This window comes from Rhea americana, unplaced genomic scaffold (assembly GCF_003343005.1).
Source record: "Rhea americana isolate MKP2758 unplaced genomic scaffold, rheAme1 scaffold_109, whole genome shotgun sequence".
NCBI classification, from domain to species: domain Eukaryota; kingdom Metazoa; phylum Chordata; class Aves; order Rheiformes; family Rheidae; genus Rhea; species Rhea americana.
The window spans coordinates 1184157-1211799 of record NW_028185139.1 but is presented as its reverse complement, the minus strand read 5'-3'; the positions used below and the strand labels follow the sequence as shown (position 1 = coordinate 1211799).

General features: G+C 39.5%; 1 protein-coding gene across 1 annotated transcript in view; it reads left to right on the top strand.

Annotated features, from left to right (window-relative positions):
- The first annotated feature begins 5776 nt into the window (after positions 1-5776).
- The window catches only part of CNIH3 (cornichon family AMPA receptor auxiliary protein 3), a 54309-nt gene continuing 32442 nt past the window's right edge, over positions 5777-27643 (top strand). The window contains exon 1 of the mRNA XM_085311046.1: positions 5777-5857. Coding sequence (XP_085167172.1) covers positions 5777-5857 — 81 coding nt within the window. The remainder of the gene's footprint in view (positions 5858-27643) is intronic.

The following is a 27643-nucleotide window of genomic DNA, read 5'->3' as shown; positions in this document are numbered from 1 at the left end:
GCTGGAGAAACAGAGCAGAAAAGCATTGGTTAGGAATGAAGAGGTGCAGAAAGGTCTGTGCTCCACTAACCCTGCAGAGAATGGAAAAAGTCCCAAATTTCCTCCTCTCAAATACTTTTCTATTTGCCAGCAAATTATTTCTGACACCAACAGTCAAAATGTCAGAGCATGGGACACAGCAGTTACTGAGATCAATAAGCTCAGGTGACAGTGATCCAAGTTGCACATCTGAAGCCCGAGTTTTGCTAGTGCCCGTTATGGGCTKGAGTGTGTTACTGTTTAAATTTGGTACTGGCTGGCAAGTGACTAGTAGAAGCAAAGCAGCATATTAACAGCTACAGGTTGCCATACAGGAAGACTTCTGCATTGCATGTTACTCTATACTTTTTGTAAGCACATCTCAACAACTAAACATGGAGATCACGGCCTGACAGGAACCTTAGGAAATTCGAATRCAAAGTCCTGCACTAGGGAAGGAATAAACCCAGGCAATGACGTAGGCTGGGGATGGCCMGGTCTGCTGAAAAGGACCTGCGACAGGAAGGCAGTGGAACGAGCTGCCCAGAGAGGTGGCGGAGTCTCCGTCCCCAGAGGTTTTCAAGACCCAACTGGACAAAGCCCAAAGCAACCTGGTCTGACCTTGTAGCTGGCTCTGCAGGAGATTGGGCGAGAGACATCCCGAGGTCCTTTCCAACCTGAACTCTCCTATGATCCTATGATGATTTCCTGTGGTAATAAAGTTAGAATTTATTCAACTGGTTCCAAACAGAAGAAGGTGGGAACAATATTTTTGCTAACAGTTGGTGAAACCGAGTATTCATGCAACTGGCAGTGAGATGAGATTATTGGCAGTCAGTTTGTGAACTATCATGTTCCTGGTGTCCAAAAATAAGATTTCATTAACAAAATRTCTCTTGCCTTAATGGCTGCAACAGTAACCTTTTGAAAATGAACTGATCATGGAYCAATGCAGTCATTTCATCTGGAATTTGCAGATAATATGAAATAATCATGTGTAATGCTACCAAATGCTTCCAGTCATCTCTATGAGATATAGGCAGTAAAAGCCAATGGTGGCAATTTGTATATAAATATTAATTATTTAATATTAATCAAAATTCACAAAAGGGAGAGTCAGTTGTATTATCAAAGTACAGTCAGTTTAATGTGACAGTTCTCTAGTCTAATGAATATAATGGCTTTTACTCTAACAAGTGTTAGGGAATACATTAAACTTAAAACTATATATTACAGCTATAATAAATCAATCTTAAAACTGTGAGCCATCTTGGCTTGGGGTGTACCACCTTGTTGGTAGATTTATGGTGATTTTAACCTTTCACTTYAGGGTCTACTGAACTTACAGACTTGCTCTTTAAGTTTCTGTGGTTGTGGTTGTTGTGTTTATTCAGTAGTTGAAAGGACTGGTTAGCAGCCTCTCCCTACCTCTAATGTTCTTCTGTAAATTAATCATTTCAAAGTTCCTTCAGTACCTTCAAACTCTTTCATTATCTAGCACAAAAAGGTAATTTCATATAAAATCAAGTGCACATGACCTGCTAAAGTAAGCACATCTCGAACTCATAAAGTTGCTGAATCTATTTTCATAACATGTCTATAGGAACACTGTATGTCATCTGGTTTTGAGAAATGTCTGTTGCTTGCCAGATGTACTCCTTWATTATTATTTGTCTAGTGATGGAATTTTTATTAGTTTTTTTTGGTCCCTTCATAGAAGTCTTCACAAAGTAAAAAAAAAACAAAGTAACACCTTTCCTCCCCCCCCCCCCAATCTTCTCTGTTTGTGCTCTGACCCATGAAAATGTTCCTAGAGTGATAGCTTCCAAATTCAGTATCCCAGCGCTGGTTATACAAAAGCAGCACCACCATCTATCCCCTTGTGGTGACTATGTACGGAATTGCAGTCAGTTTGCATTGTAAAAAGCTGTTCGTCTGATTCTCTAACTCCTTCGGGAATCTGAAATAATATTTTCCAATAAACATGCATGATAATGCATGCTCACACACAATAAACCCACAGCACAAAATACGCTTCAGCAATAACTAGCATTCCTAAATTTATTCTGCTCAAGTAAAGCAAAGGCCCTTACAGTCTTCCGTAAAAAGCATTTCTCCAATGATTTTACAAAGCCACGATCTGCTTGTGTGTATTGTGGGGAACAGCCCACAAAAACAGTTCATGTAAAAGATTATGCTAGGAAATATTGTTAAGCTCAAAGTACATTGCATGATCTACCAGCAAATGCATTTCAGAGAAACAACAGCTTGATAAAGATGAGAGAGGGAGAGAATATGAACCATTTGCTTTTCATTTCGATCAGTTTGAACAGGAATTCACTTTCTTTTTCTTAGCAGACTTTTGCCTGGTCTGAAATTCATCTCCGTAATTTTTCCTGCTGTCTTCCAATGATACTGATGTGTGCAGGAGAGTGAGAACAGCAGTCTGTTCAGGGAATTGATTGGGAATATCCATTTYCTCGAGGAAGCACAAGCATTTGTGAAATTTTGAAGACAACAGAATTAAAAATGTGGTGCCAAGTCTGAGATGGTGTCCACTAAAATAAGCTGCTAAACATTAGTACAAAAGATTAGTAATTTGGGAGTTCAAACTGGTGAAACTGGAGAGAAATTGAAGCCACTAATAAAAATAATGGGAAAGCACATGAGAAATGAGATGTCGGTCTTCTCTGTCTCTGAATATGGTACCGTCAGTTCTGTGTCTGAATATCTTTCATGTAAAGTAGTTTGATAGGAATGCATTTCCTGCTGGAGCGCTGCAAAATCTCTGGGCCTTTTATATCCAATAAAAGAAAAAAAAATACATATGTGCCTTGATGTGTGGATGTCATTTTGCTTATTTGGGGGGGAAAAGTGTAAAAATAATAACTTTGAAGCGTTTTATAAAGGTATGTATAAATATTCTGTATTTGTCCAGTGTGCCAATCCCCCATCCCTTCGGTTGATGCTGCTGCACTCTCAGCTCTCAGCTCATTCATTCCGGGCTCTGAGTTGCCTTGTTTGGAAGGAGCACAGCTGGGTGCTGGACTGTAATTTCTCACGCAGCTAGCCTCAGATCCACCCGTTGATTTGAAAGTTAGGACCAAGACCTTAGAAGTGGATGGGGAGCTAATAGACGGTTCATGTTCCTGCTATGTTTACAGAGGCTTAAACCAGTGAGAAAGGGGTCAGGTACAGCTGTATTATTTTCACCTTTTGCTGCAGATACTGTGATTTGCAGTAATCTGGTTCAGAAATGACAAAGGAATGTCTCCCTGCTGTGAGGTCCCCATGCCACAAAAAGTCACGAGTTTGTAATGAGATGGAGACAAGGAAGACATTTTTAGTGATTACTGTGTAGTCTAGACAAATACCAGAGATGTGCTGAGCAGAAGGCTAAATCTTTGCACCACTTACCACAACTTAAATATCTGAGGATACTTAAGACATCCTCACGGTATAATGCAAGGTGGTGGTGGTGGCAGGACACAACGTCCTAAACACATCTTGATTGATTTTTCCCTTGCTGTGTATCCAAAACTTTTGTTATTAGTCACTCACTAACAATGATTAAGGACTAGAAATGCAGCTGATGGGCAATATATATTTGAAATCAGTATCAAGACTGTGAGATCTTGGAAGTGTTTGGCTGTGAAACTGCCTCTTTGGAAAATGAGAAACAATTATTTTGCATGTGTRTTTATTGAAGAGCCCCAGATACATAGCTGGAATGTAAATGAAGATGAGAGACAGTGAAAAACAGAGACTATTTACCTTGGAATACAGTCCTGAACTGAGATTTAATATTTTTTTTGCACTTTTGTCTTTTATGACACTTACAGAGTATTTTGATTTTTATAGATATACATATATGCGTGTGTGCACATAAATACACAAGTGCTCCAGAAGAAAATGTTTTATTTCAGTTTCCCTTGAGGCATCAGCTGTTCTGTGATTAGTGTTAAGGCAGGTAATATATATCCAGGTATTAGAGTAACCRTGACAAAATCAAAAAAATGCAAAGACTTTGTAGTTCATTTACAGCTCTTTACAAAATGTATGGCTATGAATAAACCATTTATTTTCTCAAGTGTATGCTCTGCAGGATAGATTTCAGATACAAAACAATTAAAAGGTCAAAGAATTACAATGCATTTACTGCATCCCTGTATGAGAGCAAAGCTCATTATTATTTGCAGTGTCCCAGCCTTCTTAATTAAATCATCAGATCACAGGTACTTTCTGGAGCATCTCAATTATAAAAGGTTACTTCCATCAATTTATTCCTGATTAGTTTATTAATTATGGGCCTTGATACTTGATTCAAGTCAGCACTCCTTCCTCAAGATTAATGCTTATTATTTTTTAAAAAATATACCTTGATTTTAAATAATAATATATTGTAAATATATTTTTAAAAAGCTTCTACTAAACTTGGCTTTGATGGAATTATACTCTCTTCTACCATAACAAAGTCTGATTCCTTGTTGGTGACCATGGGCAAATTTCTGAATAGTTTTGTTACTGAATCCTCCTTCTAGTCATAAAAGGATAGAAGAAGTACTACGAACTGTAGTTCTTTTAAGTTTTCAAAAGGTATTTCAGTAGTGTAGCTTCCATCCATGGTTTTCAGAATAGTTTTAAATGAGACCTCTGGTGATTCTGTGGTATTTTCTCCTGAAAAATTTTGTTTACAGACTTGCCATTTTGTGTAAACCGATGCACTCCCAAGAGACAGACAAGCTTTTCAAGAACTTTTGATTATGTATATAATAGATAGCCCCTGCAGCTTAAATGGCTAAGTTGTCACTGGAGAGACAACAGATCCTGTTAAGAGATAGGGTAAGCCTTTCCTTCCTTATTTTCGATATGYACTTCAAAGATTTGGAGAGAGCATGCACCCAAAAGTCATTAAGAAAACTTTGCCAAATTGGGGCATTTAGGAAGTTCCTGTCTTTATTTAACAGCAAAAATCCTTCTCCTCTAGTGGTAAAGGATAGAACGATCCTACTTAGCTGAGCTACTCAGTTACACTTAATGAGCTCCTAGACTCCGGTTCAGCCACCTGGCCGGACGGGAAGCGTGACTCGTGTCTCCRGCCTCGGCTGCCTTCCGCGCAGCAGGCCGAGCGGCACTGTCGCAGCGCCCCGGCCTTCTTCGGCCGTGCTCCCCTCGGCAGCGAGGCCCGCTCCCCGCTTCGGCAGGGCGCGCGGCACCTGGGCGCCAGGGTGCTTCTCGCCGCTCCTCTCAACAGGGCTCCTGCCCTTCTCGTACGGGGTTTAGACCTGATCCTAAYAAATACATAAATAAATAAAAACACTTAAAACTTGGCCATATGATTTGTTATGCCAGGATTTGGCCCAAACTGATCTCAGCGACAGCCTCCTCTCACTTCATTCGCACCGTGGTGATACTATCTCAGTCAGACATACGCCGTCGTGACGGAAAATGCCGGCCGGGAAGCGACGGCCCCTCCCGTTCCCTGCCCCCATCACACACACACCGCGCCCGGCCGCCGGGAGGCTCCCGGAGCGCGCAGCGGGGCGGGGGGACCCCCGGCTCCCGCCGCCTGCTCCCGCTCCTCCTCCGCGAGCAGCAGGTGGAAGGAGGGCGGAGGCAGCGCGCCGMGCCGCTCGCCGCGCCGCAGCTAGCGGGGTCGGGACGGGCTCGGAGGAGCCGGCTGAGAGGGGCGCCGCGCCGGCGGCCGCGCTCCGACCGCGTCCCGCCTGTGGGGAGGAGGGGGGCAGCCTTCCTCGCCATGGCCTTCACCTTCGCCGCCTTCTGCTACATGCTGTCGCTGGTGCTCTGCGCCGCCCTCATCTTCTTCGCCATCTGGCATGTGAGTACGCGCGGGTCCGCCGGGCAGCGCCGGCTCGCCCCCCGCCCCGGGCCGTTAGGGGCCGTTAGGGGCCGTTAGGGGCCGTTGGAGCCGCGAGGCGACCGTTGGCGGCGGGGCGGGGGAGGGGTCGCGCCGCGCCGCGAGCGCTTGGCACAGGCTGGGTGAGCTGGGCAGGTGTTATCTTCTGTTAGTGCTTTCYCTAAACACGGGTTCACCAACGCAAAGACCGATGAAAATGCTTCTGTGACAGCTGAAGAATAAAATAAAGTAAGAAATTCGTGCCCTTGCATCTTCTGGGAAGTGCTCGCACCCTGGATGCTGCTCTAGGCTTAAAACGCGGGGAACTTCCCGCGCTCCTGCCTTTCACTGAAATAGGAGAACTTGCTAATCGTGCTGATCTGTGAGGTCTCCAAGGTAAGCGTAACAATTCTTGTTGCCCAAGAACAGAGCATSGTGATGGAAAAGCCTTCACATACACGGTGAAACAGTTGGATAGTCTTTCTTTCAATAATTAYCCTGTTAATAACTTTTGAAAAGTCAGAGTTTAATGTGAAACTTCRTCGCCCTTGCAGAGTGTGAACTGGGTATCCAGGATCCATTAATTTCACTTGATAATGGAATTGTTCACTTCTTACTGTACCCTAGATTTAAGCATGTAACTTAAAAGACTTATTTCAGCAGTGGTGATRTTATGCATAATTGGGGATTCTTTTAAATGGTTACATATTTTGGAAKTATTTATGGTATGTGTACCCTACACAATTGCCTGCATACTGTAAACATTTAAGATGGAACAGGCTAACTTGAAAAAGAGAAGAAGTGTCATTAGTACTTTTYCAGGACGGATATCTGATTGAGTAAAATGAAAGAACTCCTTCGACTGACAATCAAGGGAGGTGCAGAATTTATTCTTGTTGAAACAGGACAGTAGGAAAGCTGCTAGCTTTGTTTTACATAAGCCTAATCGGCATATGAACCAAATCACATTTTTTTTTTGTGTGTGTGTGTGTGTGTGTTGCAAGAAATCTAGTTGTTCTAAACTGTTAATGATGCAGTTGCAAGATTTTTCTTACTAATGAAACCACAAAAGTATTATAGTAATATCATAGTACTGCAGGGCTGAAAAGGGTTGCTAGCAGTCAGCTAATGTACTCCTGTGCTCTGAACAAAGATGAAAATCTCAAGATCTCTCACCTCCTAACCCCCCCCCAAACCTTAAGGACTCCAAAAAGTGAGATTTCTACAACTTCCTCAAAGGGCTTTGAGTGAAAAAGTGTCTTCTATTCTGAATCTCTTGCTACGTATTAAACTCTAACTTCCTTAGTTACTATCATCATTTYCATAATTGGTGACGTATTTGAAGTCTGTTATCATGTCTCGCCAGGAGTATTCTTCCTGGACTAAAGTTGCTGTAGTCTAAAGACATATAGTACTTCTAGGAAATGTGGCAAATTATTCTTCTGTAAATCAGTGTAGTTACTGCAGATCTATTCTTAGTGGAGAAATTTTCAGCTTTCAGTCTGCAAACCSGTGGAGAGTGATACATTATATCATAAGGGGCACCTAAGAGAGGAAACCTTTTGTCAGAAAGCTTAGGTTTGTAGTGCATGGTTCTCATATTTGTTGAAAAACTGTTAAGGGATTGAAATTAAAAGTGGCTGAAAACACCATTCTGCTGTAATAGAGAAAGAATGGTACAGTCTTTCTTATAAATAGATGATAATTTTATTAAAATACATTGTTTGTGAAGATCATAGAATAATAGATTTAACACATGCCAAAACAAACATTTAAGCATACCCCATACATAAAAATCAGAAGAATTTCTATTATCCCGTGTGGAAGAACTATTATAGTCTGTTTTTCTTATTTGTTCTAAAATGTACTCTAACATGTAGCTAATGTATTCAGTCATAGAAGTTTCTTTTATTTAAAATATCTCATATAAAAATTTTCCCAAGAAACAAAATTCCTACTCCTTCCCCGTGACCTGATTTTTTCACTGTAATATATTTTTAAGGAACAGTAGATGTATTTTAAATAGGTTTTCAGAAGGGCAGTAGAGGATTTCAAAAATTATGTCTTCCTGTTGAAGTGCCTTTTAAGTTCTTTTTTTTTCTTTTTTTTTAAAGAATTTAAATTTAAATTAAATAAATTGTTGATTGATCTGATCCCATCATTTTGAAAGACTCATGAAGTTCAGAGACTGAACCTGAATGTTGTAAATTATTTTGAAGGACCAGAATAAATTCTAGCATTTGAACATCCTATTGTTCCAAACTAAAGCTTAWTCAGATTTGGGCAGTTATCTGGATTGATTTAACAATGGCTCAAGTAAAATGTCATTTTATTCCTGCCAGGACATCAGATGGTTTATATAATAATAATAGTTTTCATTAATATTGATGTAATAGGTGCAATAAAAATCTGAAGCCAAAACAAAGAAAGAGTGTAAAATGAGGATTTCTATTTTGGGAAACTGTACTCTTCTGATGCCTTTCCTCTAGATAGTTAAAGGCTCTCTAAACATCRTTATGCTTAGTACTCTGTTGGGGCAGACAGAATGAAGCTAGACAGAATTTTTAAAGGAATTGTAAAGAAAATACGAAAACTCCATCAAATATCTGAGATGTGTAACACATTTTTTCCTACCTTTGAGTGAAGTGCCCAACTAGGTTTATGTCGGCTGGCATGAGAAGAAATGAACAAATTAGATCATACTAACAGAAGCATTTAAACTATGTACAAAATTTATCTTAACGTATTATTGCTGGGATTTCACTCATACATATTCAGTGAAAGAAAAGTCCTAGAAAATCTAATTCTCAGTGTTGTATATAATGTCAATATTGGTCTCTGAGGTATAGGAATCTCTTAAGCATTTAGATTGTTCAATGACCATATTACTTCTATTTGGACTGACACAATTCTGAAAACATTATGTAGTAGKGGATGCTTTTGTGCCACTGTTGTGCAAAACAACTGGAGAATTTAGTAGAGAATAGTGACCTTGACTATTCTACTTGGTTTCTTCTAACAAGGCTGTGGAATTCAGTAAAACCTTACATTCCCATTATAGAATTGCATAGGTTGTTTCAAAAAATCTCTCTTGGTGTTCAGAGTAAACTCTACAGATCACTGTGAATTAGTGCTTTCAAAATTCAGTAACAYTTTTTCATCTGAGAACTAAAATATTTCCTGGAGTTTATGAATTCTCGTAAATATATAGTTTTGTAAATTTGACTACATTTGAAGCCACGTTAGCTGAGTATATGCCCATTAAACAGAACACTGGACAGACTCATTAGTCTGTCTTCAAACAAAGCTAGCCAACAACAAAATGTTAAGCTAACTTCAGTGAGTGAGTAGTGTGAAAAAACAATACATTATCTAGAGATACCTTAGTAGTTGTATTGAGTATATGCTCTATGTGATTGCAAGATGTTGCAAGATGTGATTGCAGAAATGCAGTTATGATAGCTCTCTGTTTGCTTTAGTAGCTGAAGTATCATTTGAATGTATTTTGACAAAAGTCTCCTCTCAGCTGGAGTAACACAGCTGACCRTATTTTGGTGGGGTTGTGTGATATCACTAACAGCAAAATTTGGTTCATTAATTCRTAATTTTATATCCTGATCTGATGAWGTCATATACTCAAGAACAGAGTATGCGATCATCTTTACTGGATGTCACAGAGACTTCATCTTGCCTTGCTCAGATGTTATTGTTCCTTATAAACAACTTGTTAATGACAGAAATCAGTTTTACTTCAATCCTAAATGATTTTGAACTGAGATTTAGCTTTCTGTTAGCATTTAACTGAGCAATGTCAAATCTTTTTGGACTCCCAGCAAGATTTGATATTTGATATGTTTTCTGGTGTAGTTCTGTTGATTTCAATTAAGCTATGCCTGAAGTGAAGTTGACTGAAGATGACCAAATTGTGGTTTATTTTTAGTCATTTAAAATATGACTTACCAGTATGAAGTCCTGCAAATGTATTATTCTCTTAAAATACGTTTATTTGGGGCAATATGGATATATATGTAAGAAAGGCCATCCCTTTTCGAAAATTTTAAGATAGATTCATTTGCTTTGAGACTTGTTATTTTAAGGAAAGCTTTAAGAAGARAGCTTTCCAAATGCTCAATTTTATAATACCACAGTAACAACTCATAAATATTAAAAACACTACTGTTTCAAAAAATAAATTAACTATGTAGTAGACATGTAGTTATGTCTTTTTGAACTTATACCATCATACTTGTAAATGTATGTTAATGCTTAATAACCAGTAGTACTAAAGTATTGCCAGAAAGTATTAGAAGTATCATACCAATGAAAAATTCAATAGTGCTTGCACAAGAATTTGTGCTGAATCAGGTAAGTCTTTGGGGTATTTTGCTGTAATTGTGAAATCAAATGAACATGGAACAGCTGTCTGGCATGGTAAGAGCAGCATCCAGTGAAATCAGTGACAAGTATTTGAACCCAACATAAGAAGAATAAAACATCAGAGCATGAAGAATTTTTAAGTTCTGTGCTGGGGTTTTTTTTTCTTTTTTTTTTGAGTGTGGAGGTAGTATTAAACCCGATAAACTCCCTCCATATGACTTTGCCCGGACTTTACAGTTACAAGTTCGCAAGTTAAATATAGTGAGAGGCAAAGTTTGAATACAGTGAGGTAGACTAAAATTGGATTCTTGGTTTTAAGTTGAAGTAAGGAGTGTCCTTTTTTGAGAACTCCAGGGGCAGAACCCTTGGGAATCTATATTTTGTGCTATTTTTGCTTTTGGCTTTGTTTTTTGTGCTTAGCAGATGCCTTAAATGTTCTATGCATTATTTTTTCATTTATTAAGAGTGGATAATAGAATTGAAGTCCAAGTGCTGCATATTGTTTTATTTTAATATGTATCTCTAAAATGTCTTTAGCTTTCGACAGACGGTGCTGTGTACGTACAAGGTGTATGCCACTTATGTTATTTGTCACTGTATTGTCCAGCTGATGTGGACTGTATCTTATTAGTACTCAATTTGTAGCAATTTAGGTAAAAAATTGAAAAGCTATCTRAGACCTCTATACATGGTGAGTGTTCAACATCGGATGCACTTATGCTTCCTTCTAAAATTCCTAGCCTAATTTTAGATAAGTTAGGATTAATTTTAAACATAAATGGAAAGTACAGGAGAGAATAATTTAAAGCTTGATTTGATAGCAAATTCACATTAGTCACACATGATCTACTAGTGTATCAGTGTTCTCTGTATGTAAATGTCTTACTGTGTCTGTACCTTTGGCTTGGAGGGTGGCTAGCTATCCTATCTAAAAATGAGTGAAGAGATTTGTGAGCTTACTTGAGCCTGTGCCTTGCTTGAGTAAAGGCTGCCAGTCATCTCAATTTAACCTCTTTACAATGCATTAGAGCCTGCCTTGTAATGAAAGTAATTTCCTTATAGACTTGCAGTTGAGCTTGATTTTTCTTTGAGTTATATAAGTTCAATTCTGTCCTTTAATGAACCATTAATTCAGTTCTCTGAGAATATTGGGTAATTATATGATTAAAGATAAGATCAGATTAAAGTTTGAGGAGCAGGAGCACAAAGACTGTTACTATATGTGTTATACCTATTTCTTGAAGATCTCTCTATCTCAGTGACTGAGCACATTGTCCCTGAAGGTTTCATAATCATGACAGCCTAAAGAATGAGTCTGATATTTCCACTCTTTTTAAAGACAGAGCACAACCAGATTGGTCTGACTATAACATAGCTTGACAGTTCCTTTATAACTCTTCTTTCGGAAGTTTGTCACATCAGTGTTGACAGGCGATGYATCAGACCAGGCAGCATAGACTGTGGTAGAAAATATATTTTGTATACTGGTAAATAAATGTATTTCAGTTTATTTACTTTGTCATGCTTAAACAGTAATTAAAACAAAAAAGTATTTGGGCTCTATTACAGAATTAAAAACTGTGAAAACATTTAATTGGATCTGTCTATATTCTTGAACTGTCAGGAGAGTTATCTGGAGAAAGATTTTAAATTGTGAGGGGTTGCCACTGGTTGTAACTCCAGATGCTTCACAAATCACAGTGACTCCATTACTTACGTACATCTGTGCAGTCTCATGCCTCCTACGAAGATACGCAAAGAACTGTTTCAGCATCATTTGAATGTCACATATACCATATTTTTCTTTAGTTTAGCTGAAAAATCTGATTGCTACAGAGATTTTATCTCTAAATTGATAAATCATGTATTTCTAGTGCTTTTTTAAAGTACAGTGGTTGTTAATAGCAAGGCAATACAGTTTTCATGTATTATTAAACTATTTGCACAACTCTCAGATGGAGTTTCAGGCATGAGTTTATAGCACTTGTTATATATGTTTATTTCTTCAGCCACACAAAAAACGATGTTAAATCACCCTTAAAACATTTAATTTAACCTTCAGACCTCCGGCTTTATTACTTTTTTTTCCCTTGAAGACAAGAAGCACAGCAGAATTAAAATCTTTTCCTTACAGATACTAGGACATCTCTTTGACCTGACTAATTTACTCAGTGGCTCTTGCATGCAGTTCATTTCTAATCAGTGTTGCTGCTGACAGCTAGTGTTGACTCTTAAGCAAGACCTAGTTTGATTGCCTGATAAAGTTATAAACTGGGGAGTAATTAGGGCTTTAACTCTTTTTGAGATTGGTAGTTTTGAGAACATTTCCCTTTTTGTGGAAACAAACTYATCTTTCCCATGTGAAACAAGTAAGCATTATTATTATTCCCACTCTGCAAAGAGATATTTTCTTAAAGTCACAGGACAGAGTCAGTTGATGAGGTAAAGGCAGAATTTCAAGTACTAGCTGATTTACTAGATTAACTTGTTCTGACTTTTCACAGTTTGAAATTCAAAAAAAAAAAAAATTGATTTCCTGACCCTGATGCTCTACAGAGAGTAAGATGAAATTTTATCAATAGGATACCTCCTGTGTTCCTTAGGTATAATAATTACTTCTTCAAAAATGTCCAGTTCCTGTTAAAAGAAAGTTAATAAAAAGTTCACAGAATAATTTAGGTTGGCAAAGACCTAGTAAATTGTCTAGTCCCATGTCTTCTAAAAAGCAGGGCTATCTCTGTGAACATTTGTTTTCTTATATGCAGTTGGAATTTTCTGTGATACAACCTGACTGTTGTCCTCTTGCTGTGTATCTCTTAGGGGAGCCTTGCTCTGCCTTCTCTGTAGCCCCCTGCCACATTGAAGGCAGCACTTAGACCTCTCTGTAGCCAAACCCACTTCAGCTTCTCTTCATATGCCATGTGCTTCAGTCCCCAATCATCTTAGCAGCTTCCCCTGGACTTGAATTAGGTTGTTGGTATGGGGGACCCACAACTGGACACTGGATTCCAAAGGAGACCTCACCAGTGCTGAACAGAGGCCACGTACCTGCTGGGAATATTGGTAATGCAGCCCCATGTGTGGTTAGTCTTTTTTTTTTTTTTGTTTCAAGGTTGTGGCAAAACTCAAATATTGAACTACTACTGTGCACCAGGACAGCCAAGTCCTTTTCTACTGGGCTGCTCCCAAAGCAGTTAGGTCCCAGCCTGATGTGTGGCATGAAGATATTCTGTTCCAGATGCAGGACTTTGTGTTCGTCTCTGTTGATCGTCACGGGCTGCCCATTGGCAGCTTGTCAAGGCCAGTCTAATGGCWGCCATGCTCTCCAGTGTATCAGCTGGTCTCCCCAGTTTGGTGTCATTTGTAAACTTGCTGAAGGTGTATTCTGCCACACCTCCCAAATCATTGATGTCAGACAGGGCTTGCTCCAGTGTTGATCCCTGAGGAACTCCGCTCCTAACCGGGCATGAGTCAGACTTCAAACCATTGTCCACTGTCCTTTGAGCTTTGGTGGTACAGCCAGTTTTTTCACACACCTTGTAGTCTGCCCATCCTGCCTGTGTCTATCCAGTTTGGCTGCAGAACTTTTCTCCTGGGACACTGCTACCACCCTCTTGCCCAATGTTTCACTGCRCTCAGGAAAGCTCAAAGGAGCAGGAATGCACCTTGTGGAAGCAGAAGTATGTGTATGTTTTTCTTCACTTTGCATTGAAAAAAAAGATTCCTGTACAAAGCAAAGATCTATTTTAGGAATATTTTTGTGAAAAGCTATATCGGAAGGCACTGCAAAATTGTAAAATTGCTACAATGGAAGTAGCTTTTCTCTGCTAGACTTGGCAGGCATGCTGAACTTGCAGCTACCTCTGTGATGATGTGAATAAATGAAACGGAACGTAACAGGAGACAAAGAAATAACTCATTCTTTGGGTAATCTCATAAAACACTGCTCAGAGCTCCTTATCAGTGCAATAGATGATGAAATTAAAACAGAAATACATTTGGGTTGGTTTTATGTTCTTTTGAATTTCTACACTTTTGGAGGATATGTTGTATTCTAGCTAGAAACCTTTTTTTTTTTTTTTAATATGGCTGAAAGTCTAAGCTAAGCACCTCACTGGAGGAGATGGAGTTTAAAAAACTGAATGTGTGGAGAGATTTACAGTAAATTGGTGAGAATTAGTAGGTTAGAGTCCTTTGCGATTCTCTGGTAACAGGTGCTATGCAAGTGCCAAGCGTTGTTGATATCAGCGCCATTTTTTGGATTGAATGACTTTTGATTTTTTTCTAAATGTATTTAAATGCCAATCATCTTCATGTTGCAATTCACTGTTTTAAGTGTTTGAGTGTTTAGTCAATCTTCTGTTGCATTATTATTTTATCATGTTAAGAATTCTGGCTAGATAGTTTAGTTAAAATCACAATATGTAATACTTCTTCCCTTTCAAAATTATTGTACAACACTTAAGTATAAATTGCCTTGTACATTCACAGAATTGGTACTTATAAACAAGAATTATGAAGGCTTCACTCAGATGAGTTTGACTGCATGAACTTCAAAATTGGCCTTTCGTCTGTATTACATAAACATATTACATAAACATTAGTAGCAGATTCTTTACAGAATGCATTTGATGATCATTTAAGTGGCAGGTCTTTTGGGAGCTTTGCTGAATTTGTCCTTACCCTTGATCATGCTCTTGTAGTTAATTTAAATAAATTTCATAAGAACAGAGGTGAACATACAAGGTGAAGGGATGCCTTTTGGGTCAGTGTTTGGTCATCTCACTATCAACATTTGATCATTTTTCTTAGCTGCTGTATCTCTTCACCTTGCTTTATTTCTGCAACCACAGCTGTATTCCTTCACCTTGCATTATGTCTGCAAATACAACTGTGTTGCTAGTATCGTCATTACCCTGCCCTTGGTTGTTCCCTCCAAATTCTGCCTGGCCTTTTTTTTCAGAAAGAAAACATAGAAGGGTCTTGTATGTTCACATCCTTGCCTGATGCCACCTGCATTAAAACAGTTCCTTTTTCTTACCTGCTTCTTGCTGGTACAGCTGGGCTCCTGCTGTCCTGTTGGCGGGAGGCACAGTTCTAGCAGTGTTTTGTCTTCTTCCTGGCTCCCGGTTACAGCACTAGAGGGACCTCACTGTTGAGTGGGCAAGGGGGAGGTGAAATGATGTGGGCCCTGGGGGCAGTGGAGATTAAGGAAAGAAGGATTCCAGGGTGAAAGGTATGAAGGAAAGAGTGAATGTGAGAGAGAAGGTATAGATATGAATAAGGGACTAAAATGAGGGAAGACTGAGGACAGAGAATTCTTGTCCTAGGTGTAGTTATTTGAGAAGGGAAGGCTGCCTGAACTGGAAAGTGTTGCTGAATTCAGATATTGGACCCCTTTGGAGGAGCTTGTGTAATGAGTCTTCTGTGTATGGGTATAGGGTAGTGTGGGGCATGCTTGGTCAGATTTATGAATGACAGAATCTAGATGCACTTATGTATTTCCTGGGTTTGGGTGAAGACATGTAAATCACTGCTGGTAGGAATGGAGAACAGGAGAGAGGGGAGAAGAGAGATAGCAGCAATGTGAAACCTGTGAGGAAATGCCAGAAGGAAGCTCAGTATAAGGAATGAGGTGGGTAGCAGTGCTACTTCTCCCGTCCTTCAGTTTTTCCATCATATATTGATACTTTTGAGGACATAATTATATGGAAAAAGAATGCATACAACAGAAATTAAACCTGTCAACATAATGCATTTGTAACAATGTGCAGGAAATTTTGAAAGCTAAGGAATAGAGTATGTTGTGGTATGGTGGTAACATTAGAAATTTGCTTAGAGACAGTACTAGGTGATTTGTCAGTCTCTCATCCACGACTCTTATCTTACTGTATTTAAAAAAAAATCTTCTTTTTATTCTGGTGTATTTTCCCGTATGTTTACTACCCTCTCCCTGAAATTATTCTGCGGAGCATCCTGTTTATTTCGAGCTTTGATATTATCAGCTTTGTACTGTTAACTGATAGAAAAAGTGCTTCTGTTCCTTTTGAGAATAATTTATGAAGATAGAGCTTTGTGGCTTTAGTGTTTCTATGTATTTTTTCTTTCGTATTTCCTGTACTGTAGTTTGATGAAAAGAAAAAGAGAAGGAGGGACACTGAACAGAAGTACATTACATGTAGGAGGGGATAAATTGCAAATGATTTGTAATTTTGAGAAAAACAGAGGCAGAAGAATGCCTTCTGCAGATCTGGTCTTGTTTGTAGCCTTTCCAGGACAGAAGAAAAGCTAGCTGGAAGAGTCTGTGTGAGATGAAACGGGATGCGCTTTGCTAGATTCCTGAACGTGTGGCCATGACTGGGATTCCACACTGTCACATTGTTTTTCAAGGCAGTCTTGACTATCGGATCAAATTAGTACCCGAGGAACAAGTGACAGCGTTCTTGATATAGCACATCAATTTGTTGTCATGTTGATGTAACTGATCTTTGGGTTTTGGTGCCGAACTAAAGAATTGAAAGAGGTTAGACACTAAAATGTTTAAAAGGGTTGATTTTATTATCTAAACGGAAACCCTTTTTTGTTGTGGGAAGAATCCCCATGAAATATTACATTGAACATAGGAGGAGGATATTGGAACATAAGGCAGGATATTGGTGGCATGCTTGCGTCTAAAACCCAAGGAGTCACTTAGGACTGTGGGAAATCTATATTCCTTTCCCTTCACTGCAGAGGTTCAGTCTGTATTACCTGTAGCCTACAAAGGTGCCCTGACTTCTTGGCTGTTGGGAGATACTGAGGTGGGAAACATCCTCAAGTCCTAATAACAGGATTCCCTCTTGTGTAAGTTTCTGTTGGCAGAAGGACAACAGCACGTGCAGCCACACGGGAGTGCCAAGGTCAGATCTGCTGTCTTTGATTCAGGCCCTGACCTTGCCTTTACCACTAGCCTGCAGAGTATCCTGAGAAGGGTGTCCTGCTAGGTGGAGTGGTCTCACACTGTGTACAATTCTTCAATGGAGAAGTAAGAGTAGGTCGCATGCCTCCCTAATCCCTTCAGTGAAATGGGTATTTATGCAGTGTGGCAGTGGTATATACAGCGTTATCTCTCTTCCAAAAAAGCCAAGTAGCCAAAAGCCTGAATCTCCAGATTCAGGTTATCTGGAGAGATGGAAGACATGATTTTAAATCAGCTGAGGCAGAAGAAGTGATTTTGTCACACTGAATGTAATCAAATGTATATGGCAATCCAATACTTTTTTCTATTCAGAAAAGCTTGAGGTATTCATCCATTTTGTTTAATACTTGCTCATTGAAAACTTTTTTTTTTCTTAATGTAGTTAATAGCTGGTTGTGTCCTGTAAAAAAGTTGAGTTTCTGCAGGAGTATGTTTGATTCAGAGTACTGCTTCTTTCTAAACTGTTTCCCTGTACTGATTGTAGTAATGCAAAAGTTGTTTTAAAAACAAACGAAAAAAGGAATTGTGACAACAAAATGATGAAATCCTTCAGGGAAAAAAATGCGTGACAGTCTGGACTTACCTTAAAAATTCCTCCTCTGCTTGAAGTCTGTTTTGGAATGTGTTCTAGCTGCAGGAAGTAAAACTATTAGCCTATTTAGAAACAGGCTCTGTACAGCTATATTAGCATCATCGCTTCTCTTCAGCTTGCTTGCTTGTCTTCCTGCTCTTAATGAACTGCAGTTTATCTGTGCAAAGCTGATTTTTCCTGGCTGCATTTCAACTGGTCTAGACTGAAAGACAGTGAGTGGGTAAAAGGCTGTGGTACAAGCCCAGGTATTATCTGAACTTTGTATTTGGGGAATATTTGGCTTTTTTTTTTCCTTCTGTCTTTCCTCCCTTGTGAAGGAGAGGATTGACATCTCTCAGTTTCAGGAGAGCAGGAACGTATTTCAGTGACTGGTGACTGTAGTAAGAAGGTGCAGTCTCTGTCCAGAATCCTGTTGTTATCCAGTAAAACTATTTTTTCCTTGCAGTTGGATGAAATGATTTTAAAGAGCCCCTTTCGTAACAGTTGTAGAAATCTGTCAATAAATGCTTGTCGGATCATCCTTATGGGAACATTGTGTTCCCAGGAGATTTTTGCAGTGCTGTAGGTCTCAGTGGTTTTGTCAAAACTGGTAACAACAAGCAAATTCTTTGCATTCAGAAATCTGGTTGCTTTTTCAAATTGTCTGCAGTGTTGCAGTAGTAATAACCAGTAATGCACCAAGATTGTAACTTTCCATTCAAAGTACTGAAAGCTCTGCGCAGTGTGGTTGTGTTTTTCAAGATAAATTTCTGTCTATTCACAGGCAGTTAAGAAATTACAGCAAGATTTGCGTGACTGTCAGTGTAGCTTTAGCTTCTAATTAGAGCCTATGAAGTTTAAATCACGTTCACCTAAATGTAATACCCTATTACAAACAAAAGAATTTCAGTGAAAAGATGAAAACCAGGTGCTGAGGTTTACATTTGTGCAACCTTGGATGGAGCCAACAAAAGCTTTGTCTGTTTACATTAGCAGTGTCTTTGGATTTCTTTGTGGAGAACTGTTTAATAGTGGCAGCATATGAAATTCAAGTTAAGTAGAGCAAGGAAATGCCATACAATTATTAATGTGAAATCTGACAAATCGAACAATTTTCAACCCTTGAGTGATTTAAAACCTTTTGCAGTCTTAATCCAAAAAGGCACTGCTTAAAGCAATGCTCTGCTCTGCAGAGACAAACAACAGTCATCTAGAAGTGCATAATTTAATTTCTCATATGCTATTAGTCCACTGTCCGTATTCTTTGTTTCCGCTAGCGTTTTATAAGATGTTGACATGTGGAGGCTCTCTCTCTCGCTCGCTCTCTCTTTTTTTCCTTTCCATTGATTCTGTAAATCATTTAACTTCTGAGCTTCATTTTTCCTCTTCTATGTAAGATAGAAATGATAATTCCCTTGCATTTGTGAAGGGTTTCTAGGAAGGAAGGTTTATAACTACAAGACATTATTAGTTATTGTTGTTTCATTTAATTAATGTGTAGTGAATGCATTTATTTAAATATAATATTCAGAAAAGTAAATACACTGGAGAGAGGGAAGGGAAGAAAGGAATACCTCTGATCTCACTTCCCTCACCACACTCTGCCTGGCTGCGGTGTTAAGATATTCATCAAAACCAGCATTCTGAACACATAGCTCTGGGAAGCTACTGAGTTGCATAGGCAGATATGATGAAAACTAAGTTTGAAGTTTTCTTTTTTAAAATAGAAGATATTTAACAAAAGGATATTGGAAAGAAGAAAAATGTAAAAATTAAAGGGTGAAATTCTCTGGCTTTTGGAGTAGGTTCCCAATCCATTCATGCAATTTTGAATAATTGTTCTWAAAAACTGCTGTTTGTCGTTGTCTAACAGAGGAGAGGAAAGCTGTTAGAAAATCAGGAGGAGTGATTTCCACAAATTATACCTGATGATGCAAAAATCACTCCAGATTATTTTACTTTTTGCCCTGTCCTTGCTTCATTGATAATGTAACTGCAATTTCTAGAGGGATTTAAGACTTGCTTTAAATATAATTAAGATGCAAATGTGCCTTGATATGGCAACTTGAAGTATCAGGCAGGTTTGTAGATGAGATCATAGGGAGAAAGGCAGGAAACGAAGTCATATGAGATTGACTGGTATACCCATCTGGCTAATGGGGAAGTGCTGTTACAGATATCAGAGCACTTGCTGGGTTTTAGAGATAAGCACTTACAAACAGTCAGATAAAGCCATGAGGGAAGGCGTGTTGTCAAGGATAGGCAAGGATTAAAGGTTTATTCTTTGATGCTGTGATACTATAATGCAAGTTGGGGGTGCATATTTCAAATATTAGCATAATATATCCATGTAAAACTAGAACATTAGTAATGTTTAAACTGAATGATTGTTTTGGCTTTCTGACTTTATCTAGGATTTTTCCAGGGTATATATGTTTAAACTTGCATGTATTTTGTAGTAGTTCACATGCTGTCAGAATTATATAATCTGATAACACATTTTTATCTTATCTTCTAAATCCAAAATAAATTCCTAAGTAAAAAAGTAATGTTGGAAAGAAATTTTGCTTTTTGTCTTAAATCTGGAAATGCTTTTGGAATTTTCAGTTTGTAGATAATGTTGGAAATACTTGCTCTTCTGATTTAGAGAAAATATATTATATTGAAATCTCTAGTAAGTATACTTAATGCTCTTATTAAAAATGAGGATCTGATTGCTTGTTCTAATTAAGAAAACACTAGTGTGCAGGATCATTAGTAGATATTCTTTCTGCATGAAATAGCATGCTGAAATAGACCTAAAATGTTCCTTGAAAGGTTGTATGTSTTTTGACTTCCATGTCTTGGTTAAACTGCAGCTTAATAGTTCTACTTTCTGGTGACTTAAATCCTCCAGTCCTGCACTTTCCATTGTAGTTCTTCATTTCCTTCTCTAAACTGTTTACAGGGTATTGATAACTAGGGTTACAGCAATAGTATTCTCCACCACCACCCTTGAGAGAGTGAATATTAGTAAAGCAGTGCCATGACATGTTTTGGATCCCCAGTAAGTTGAAGCAGTTTGTTTTGTGAAGAACCATTATTTTATTCTAGATCTTTTTACTCCCAAAGGAAATAGATGTTGGGAGTGGGGGTGTGTGCAAACAGCTTTGTAAACTTGGAATACTGCACAACTCGAGGATTTAAAAGCCAATACTCTTCAGTATCCAACTTGCTGAAATACTAAATTTGCTGTAATTATGATTGTAACGTTTATGAATAGTTTTGTGCTCTTTCATGGATCACAGATTGGACTTGTGAACCTGAATAGGGAGCAATTCTGGGGCACAACAGAAAACCCCTTAACTTTGTCAAGTATGGATTTAATACTGGGTCCAGATAGTTAGTGATAACAACATGAATGAGTAGTGCTATAAATGCTCATCTTATTAAGTAGATAGGAAATCAGAGTGTAAAAACTTCTTTAAGAAGTGAAAAGCAGAGAGTTGTACTGATCTGGTGATGTGTTTGAAGGGTATGAAAATTGAGCCAAGACTTGGAACAAATGTTATTTTTCAGCCTCTTGTCAGCACGTGAGATGATGCTGTGCAGCGTCAGCCTCTGTTGTTAGCGCATTTCATTTTTACTGAAGTAACTTGAGCAGTAACAGCCTACTTTGTCCCACCTCCTGGAGACAGAAGGTGAATCGAGAATAGAGCTACTATTTTGCTGCATGTCTACACAGCTTCAAGTGTTTTAAACAGTGAGTTAGCTAATAACCTCTCTGTTACATAGTATTGCAGATAGTCCTTGAATCACATGCATCTCTAGGGAGCTGATGTCTAAAAGATTTGAGTGTGTTCTTAACTGTGAGCCTGCATCCTTTCACTGAAGTTAATTTTCTATTTAAGTAATAGTTATAGAATGTTTATAAGGTGCATGTGYACTTTTTATCTATATATACACCCTTCTGGATATTTTCCTGTCACTACACCTTCATGTTTTTATTTGATGCATTTTTTTGAGTGGCTACAGGTAAGTGATAGTGTAACAGCAGACTCTGTTTTGTGTAGCAGGAGTGGAGTTCAGTCCCTTCTGCCTTCAGAGGCTGTGAAAGCTGCACTGTGCAGCCCAGTGGCAATCAAGAAGTTGCAGCAAGACATTGAATTATTACAATATAATATGAAATGGGAGCTGAACGCTATTTCCTCTGAGCAGCCAGCTCTTGATTTCTGGGTCTTAAAAGCCCCAGTTTGGTAACAACTACTAAAAACAAATAATGAACTATACACTCAAGCACTGTCAAGTAAAAAATTACTTCCTGTTGTAGCACAGCCAGGTTCCATCCTCTCCCCATGCTTATGAACCAAAATAAGCCAAATAGCACTTCAGAGTATCACAGGCAGATTTTTTTCCCAGTAATTTTTTTCATATTTTTCTCCAAGACTAATGTCAGTACTTTATGCTTTTTCTAAAGGAACATTGTCAGGTGGTTTTAAACCTACTATCAGGCATGCATGATGCTGTGAGTGCTAAAGTTAAGAAAAAAGCATTCTTAGTGTGGATGTCAGTATAATCTCTGAAAAGCTGAGCCACATCAGAACCTATAAAATTATTGTACAGTTAACACTTCTTATGATTATGAGTATTACAGGAGTATATGAGAGTGTTATGAGCAACAGCCACTTAAGCTAGAATGAGTATTCTCATAGGAGATCACAGTTGAGCTATAGACTCAGAGGAGCTCTTAGAGAGGGGAAAGGGTTCTCCCTGTTGTGTTTACATTGTTTGGTAGTGTGAATCAGATAAGCTAAAACAGGAGAAAGAAGGGAGAGGAACAACCATCTTGAACAAATGTTCACATAGCAAAAGTTATTGTCCAGATTAATTTCACATCATGAGGAAGATCAGGTGGCATAAACTGTTCTCTTAGTCTGTCACTTTGTCCATATCACCCCTCAGTGCATTTCTCTTTTGGCTCCCTGTCATGTGAACTCAGCTACTTACTGTCAACTTCAGGTCCCTTTGCAGTCCTACCCAGTTGACTACCTCCCACACATTTTGACTGTTGCCTCCTCTGGTCAACAAAATCCAACAAAATAACTCACTCAGCTTGTATCAAACTATTTCCTGCATGATAAATATTCAGCACTATTTGCCAGGTGGTTTGGCAAGTCAGGGAAAACAGTATAAATATGTCTATACTGCAGTTGACGGGCAGGCCTGAGGTCAGCGTAACTGCACGTTGCACTTACCTGTCCACCTTCTGTCTGTGCGCTGACTTTAGACAACCTATGCACTGCCTGTGTGGGTGGAAAAGTGCATGAAGCTGTGTGTACAGGAGCAGACATATGTTGCTCTGTTTCCCCCATCTTGGAGCTGCACTTTGTTGTCTGTATGGCAAATTAGTCTGTCTGTCTGTCTATCTATTTATTTATTTATTTATTTATTTTGGTAGACAGCTTTAAGTGGCACCCAAGATGAGGGGTAGACAAACTCTGTTAAAATGAGCCATAAAGGTAATTTCTTCAAGATAGGGTTGTAGTATATTGGAATGGTCATGACAAAGAAGCATATATTAAATGTTGCAATTCTGTTCTGTGCTAGGAGTGGTTGTAATCAAGTTCTATTTTATCTTACATTTTCTGAGATACCAATAAGTAATAACAGCCAGTTTCTTCGCTGTTAATGAATTCACATCACTACTTCAAAACTTCATGTTCTCAAATAAAATATATTTCTTTAAGGACTCTGTAAGAGCTTCTGTAAAGTCTTAGTGATTAAAAAAATCATGCATCTTCTTTAAAATTGAGAGTTTGTGATTCATTCCTGCAATTGAAAGGTGAAATTTTCAGTTAAATGTGTCTAAGCATAGAAAGAAAACAAAATTCAGGTTCAGTCTTATGTGAATGCTTCATTATTCAAAGCTGTTATTGTCTGGAGAGATGTGCATAGAGAGTGGGGGTGATGAAAACACATTTTATAAATATTCTTGCAATTATTGCTCTACCGAAACATACAATGTCATCACAGTCTCATCTGTTCAGTATAAGCGTTTAAATAGCAGCAAACTCTTTTCTGACTTACATGTGGAGTTACGAGATTTGCAGATGGTATGAATCACCAGAGAATGCAACCGGTATTTTTATAAACCTTTAGATTTATTAGATGGCTAGCATCCACAATTATACTTTATTTCTGTCAGTAGAAAAGGTATAGCTCAGCCAATGGTGGAACAAGCTCCCTGCAATGTTCTGCAACATTGAATCGGGGGGGAAAATCTCCAAGTCAAAAGATACATCAGTCCCTGTTGCCCATTCATCCCTGGCCTCTTTTTTGCAATAACAATGAACTTTGTTGTGATTTTATTTGATGTAGATTTCTAAATAGATAGATAAACATAGATAGATAAACATAGATAAACATTTTAGTTTCTGAAAAAAGCATCAGATAGTCTTTTTTTTCTAGAAAGCTATGTGTAACGTTAATATTCACTAATAGAAATAAATTTCTTTTCCATGTAAGATCAGTGGCATATATTACCGAAATGCTATGGCTCTAGCTATCTATTTAGCTTTGTAGCTAGAGGCTAGTCGTTTTTCTTTTGAATAGTGTTTTTATTGCATTCCCTTTGGTGAGACAGGGTCACTGATATCTGCATGTATGTAGTCTTAATTGCCATGCTAGATCAAATTAGGTTAGGTAGATAAAAGGTATTGAACAGTTTACAAAACATGCTCGTAACAAAGGCATTTTAAATGCTGAAGCGCTCTCACTGGTATCTGTTGCACTGTTTGTCTCCAAAGGAGCTGCTCTATCAAGGTGCTAAGTGTGACAATTTGTGAGCTGGAAAGTACCTTGAAGACATTCAAATGCTGTTTCAAAGTGTTCAGCAACTCTGATCAGCCCATGTATGGGAAGTGGAAAGTTATATTGCATCCAGCTAAAATGTAAACAGGCAAAAGATGGTTTCTTTGGAGTATGGCCAGAGCACTGCACCTCCTGTGAAAGCACTGTGCAGTCTTTAATGGTGAGAAGTAGTCAGTTACTTGGCTTTTGTGGGAGAAAATGGCAACTCCAGCCACACGATCCCCCTAAGCATTAAACTGGTACACGATGTTAATGATAATTGAAGATATTTCCTAATTAATTATGTAAACCATTCTGCAGCACAACGCAGTCTTGTTTTCAGTAATACACTATGTGAGTGTGCAATTATATTATATTGTGAGCAGCCACCAGTCTTGGGAAGCTCTACCTTCGTTTCCATCATTTCTCATCCAAGATTTTAGGATTAGTATACCCAAAATCATGAGATAAAAAAAAATAAAAGAAAAAAACACTTTGGGAGTTTCCTTGTATTCCTTCTAGTTGTGAGCCTGCCTATTGATACATGTTCATTTTTTTTCATTGTACTGAGAAACAGAAATATACTTTATCATAAATAAGAGCAGATATCTTCATGTGATCACTGGATTTCCACTCCTTGGAACTTAAGAAAATATGTTATAGAACTTAAAATATTAAGAACTGGGGAGGGTTTATTTCTTCCTACCTCCACCCAGAGAAACATTGAGTCTGTCACTGAAGAAACTTTCTTCCAATTCTGTGTGCTCAACAGCAGACCTCAGTAATTTTACTGGTACCTTAACACTGTCTTCATTTGCAGGCATCCCAAAAGGTACATCTGTGAGATCATTGTATTTAGATTCATTGATTCCATTAGAGGAATGTGTTTAAAAGTATCAGATTAGTTTCAGTCAATTTAGATATTATGTAAGCATAACAAAATCATAGAATCATAGAATCAATAAGGTTGGAAGGGACCTCTGGAGATCATCTAGTCCACTCCCCCTACTCAGCAAGGTCACCAAGAGTACGTTAGACAGGGTTGCATCCAGGCGGGCCTTGAAGATCTCCAGAAAAGGAGACTCCACAACCTCTCTGGGCAACCTGCTCCTGTGCTCTGTCACCCTCACAGGGAAGAAATTCTCCCTCACGTTCAGGCGGAACTTCCTGTGGTTCAATTTGTGCCCATTGCCTCTTGTCCTGTCACATGGGGCAACTGAAAAGAGTTTGTCCCCGTCCCCTTGACACCCTCCCTTCAGATGCTTGTACACCTTGATAAGATCCCCCCTCAGTCTGCTCTTCCCCAGGTTGAAGAGGCCCAGCTCTTGCAGCCGTTCTGCAGAGGGCAGGTGCTCCAGCCCTCTAATCATCCTCATAGCCCTCTGCTGGACTCTCTCCAGGAGCTCAATGTCTCTCTTGTAGTGGGGAGCCCAGAACTGGACACACACAGTACTCGAGATGAGGCCTCCCCAGGGCTGAGTAGAGGGGCAGGATCACCTCCCTCCACCTGCTAGCAACACTCTTCCTAATGCACCCCAGGAGACCATTGGCCTTCCTGGCCACAAGGGCACATTGCTGGCTCATGGCCAACTTGTCATCCACCAGCACTCCCAGGTCCTTCTCTGCAGAGCTGCTCTCCAGAAGGTCAGCCATTAGCTTATCCTAATCTTACATAGGGTTATTCCTCCCTAGGTGCAGGAGTCTGCACTTGCCCTTGTTGAACCTCATGAGGTTCCTCTCCGCCCAGCCCTCCAGCCTGTCCAGGTCTCTCTGAATGGCAGCACAGCCCTCAGGTGTATCAGCCACTCCTCCCAGCCTGSTRTCATCAGCAAACTTGCTGAGGAGGCACTCTGTCCCCTCTTCCAGGTCACTGATGAAKAAGTTGAACAGGATGGGACCCAGTCCTGACCCCTGGGGGACACCACTAGTCACAGGCCTCCAACTAGACTCCACACCACTGATGACAACCTTCTGAGCTCTGCCTTTCAGACAGTTCTCAATTCTCCTCACTGTCTGCTCGTCTAGCCCACGTTTCCTGAGCTTACCTAGGAGGATGTGATGGGAGACARTGTAAAAAGCCTTGCTGAAGTCAAGGTACACAACGTCCACTGCTCTCCCCTCATCTACCCAGCCAGTCATGCCATCATAGAAAGCTATCAGAATGGTTAAGCATAATTTCCCCTTGATGGATCCATGCTGGCTACTCCTGATCACCTTCTTTTCCTCCATATGTCTGGAGATGACCTCCAGAATGAGCTGTTCCATCACCTTTCCAGGGATGGAGGTGAGGCTGTCCGGCCTCTAGTTTCCTGGGTCCTCCTCCTTGCCCTTTTTGAAGATTGGAGTGACACTGTCTCTCTTCCAGTCCTCAGGCACCTCTCCAGTTCTCCAGGACCTTTCAAAGATGATGGAGAGCAGCCTGGCAGCAACATCTGCCAGCTCCCTCAGTACCCGTGGGTGCATCCCATCCGGGCCCATGGTTTTGTGGATGTCTAGCCTGCCCAGAAGGTCTCTAATCCTATCCTCCTCAACCAAAGGAAAGTCTTCCCTTCTCTAGACTTTCTCCCTCATGTCCAGGCTACAGGATTCCTGGGGCTGCCCTTAGCAGTGAAGACTGAAGCACAGAAGGCATTCAGTAATTCTGCCTTCTCTGGATCCCTTGTCACCAGGGCCTCCACCCCATTCAGTAGCGGGCTCACATTTTCCCTAGTCCTCCTCTTGCTGCTGATGTATTTGAAGAAGCCCTTCCTGTTGTCCTTGACATCTCTTGCCAGACTCAAGTCCAGCTGGGCCTTAGCCTTCCTCGCAGCATCTCTRYATACTCTGGCTGCATTCCTGTAATCCTCCCAAACAGCCTGTCCCCTCTTCCACATTCTGTGTGTTTTCTTCTTCTGTCTGAATTTGGCCAAGAGCTCCTTGCTCACCCATGCAGGTCTCCTGCTGCCTTTTGCTGCACTTCTTACTCATAGGGATGCACCGCTCTTGAGCTTGGAGGAAGTGATGTTTGAATAGTAGCCACCTCTCCTGGACCCCC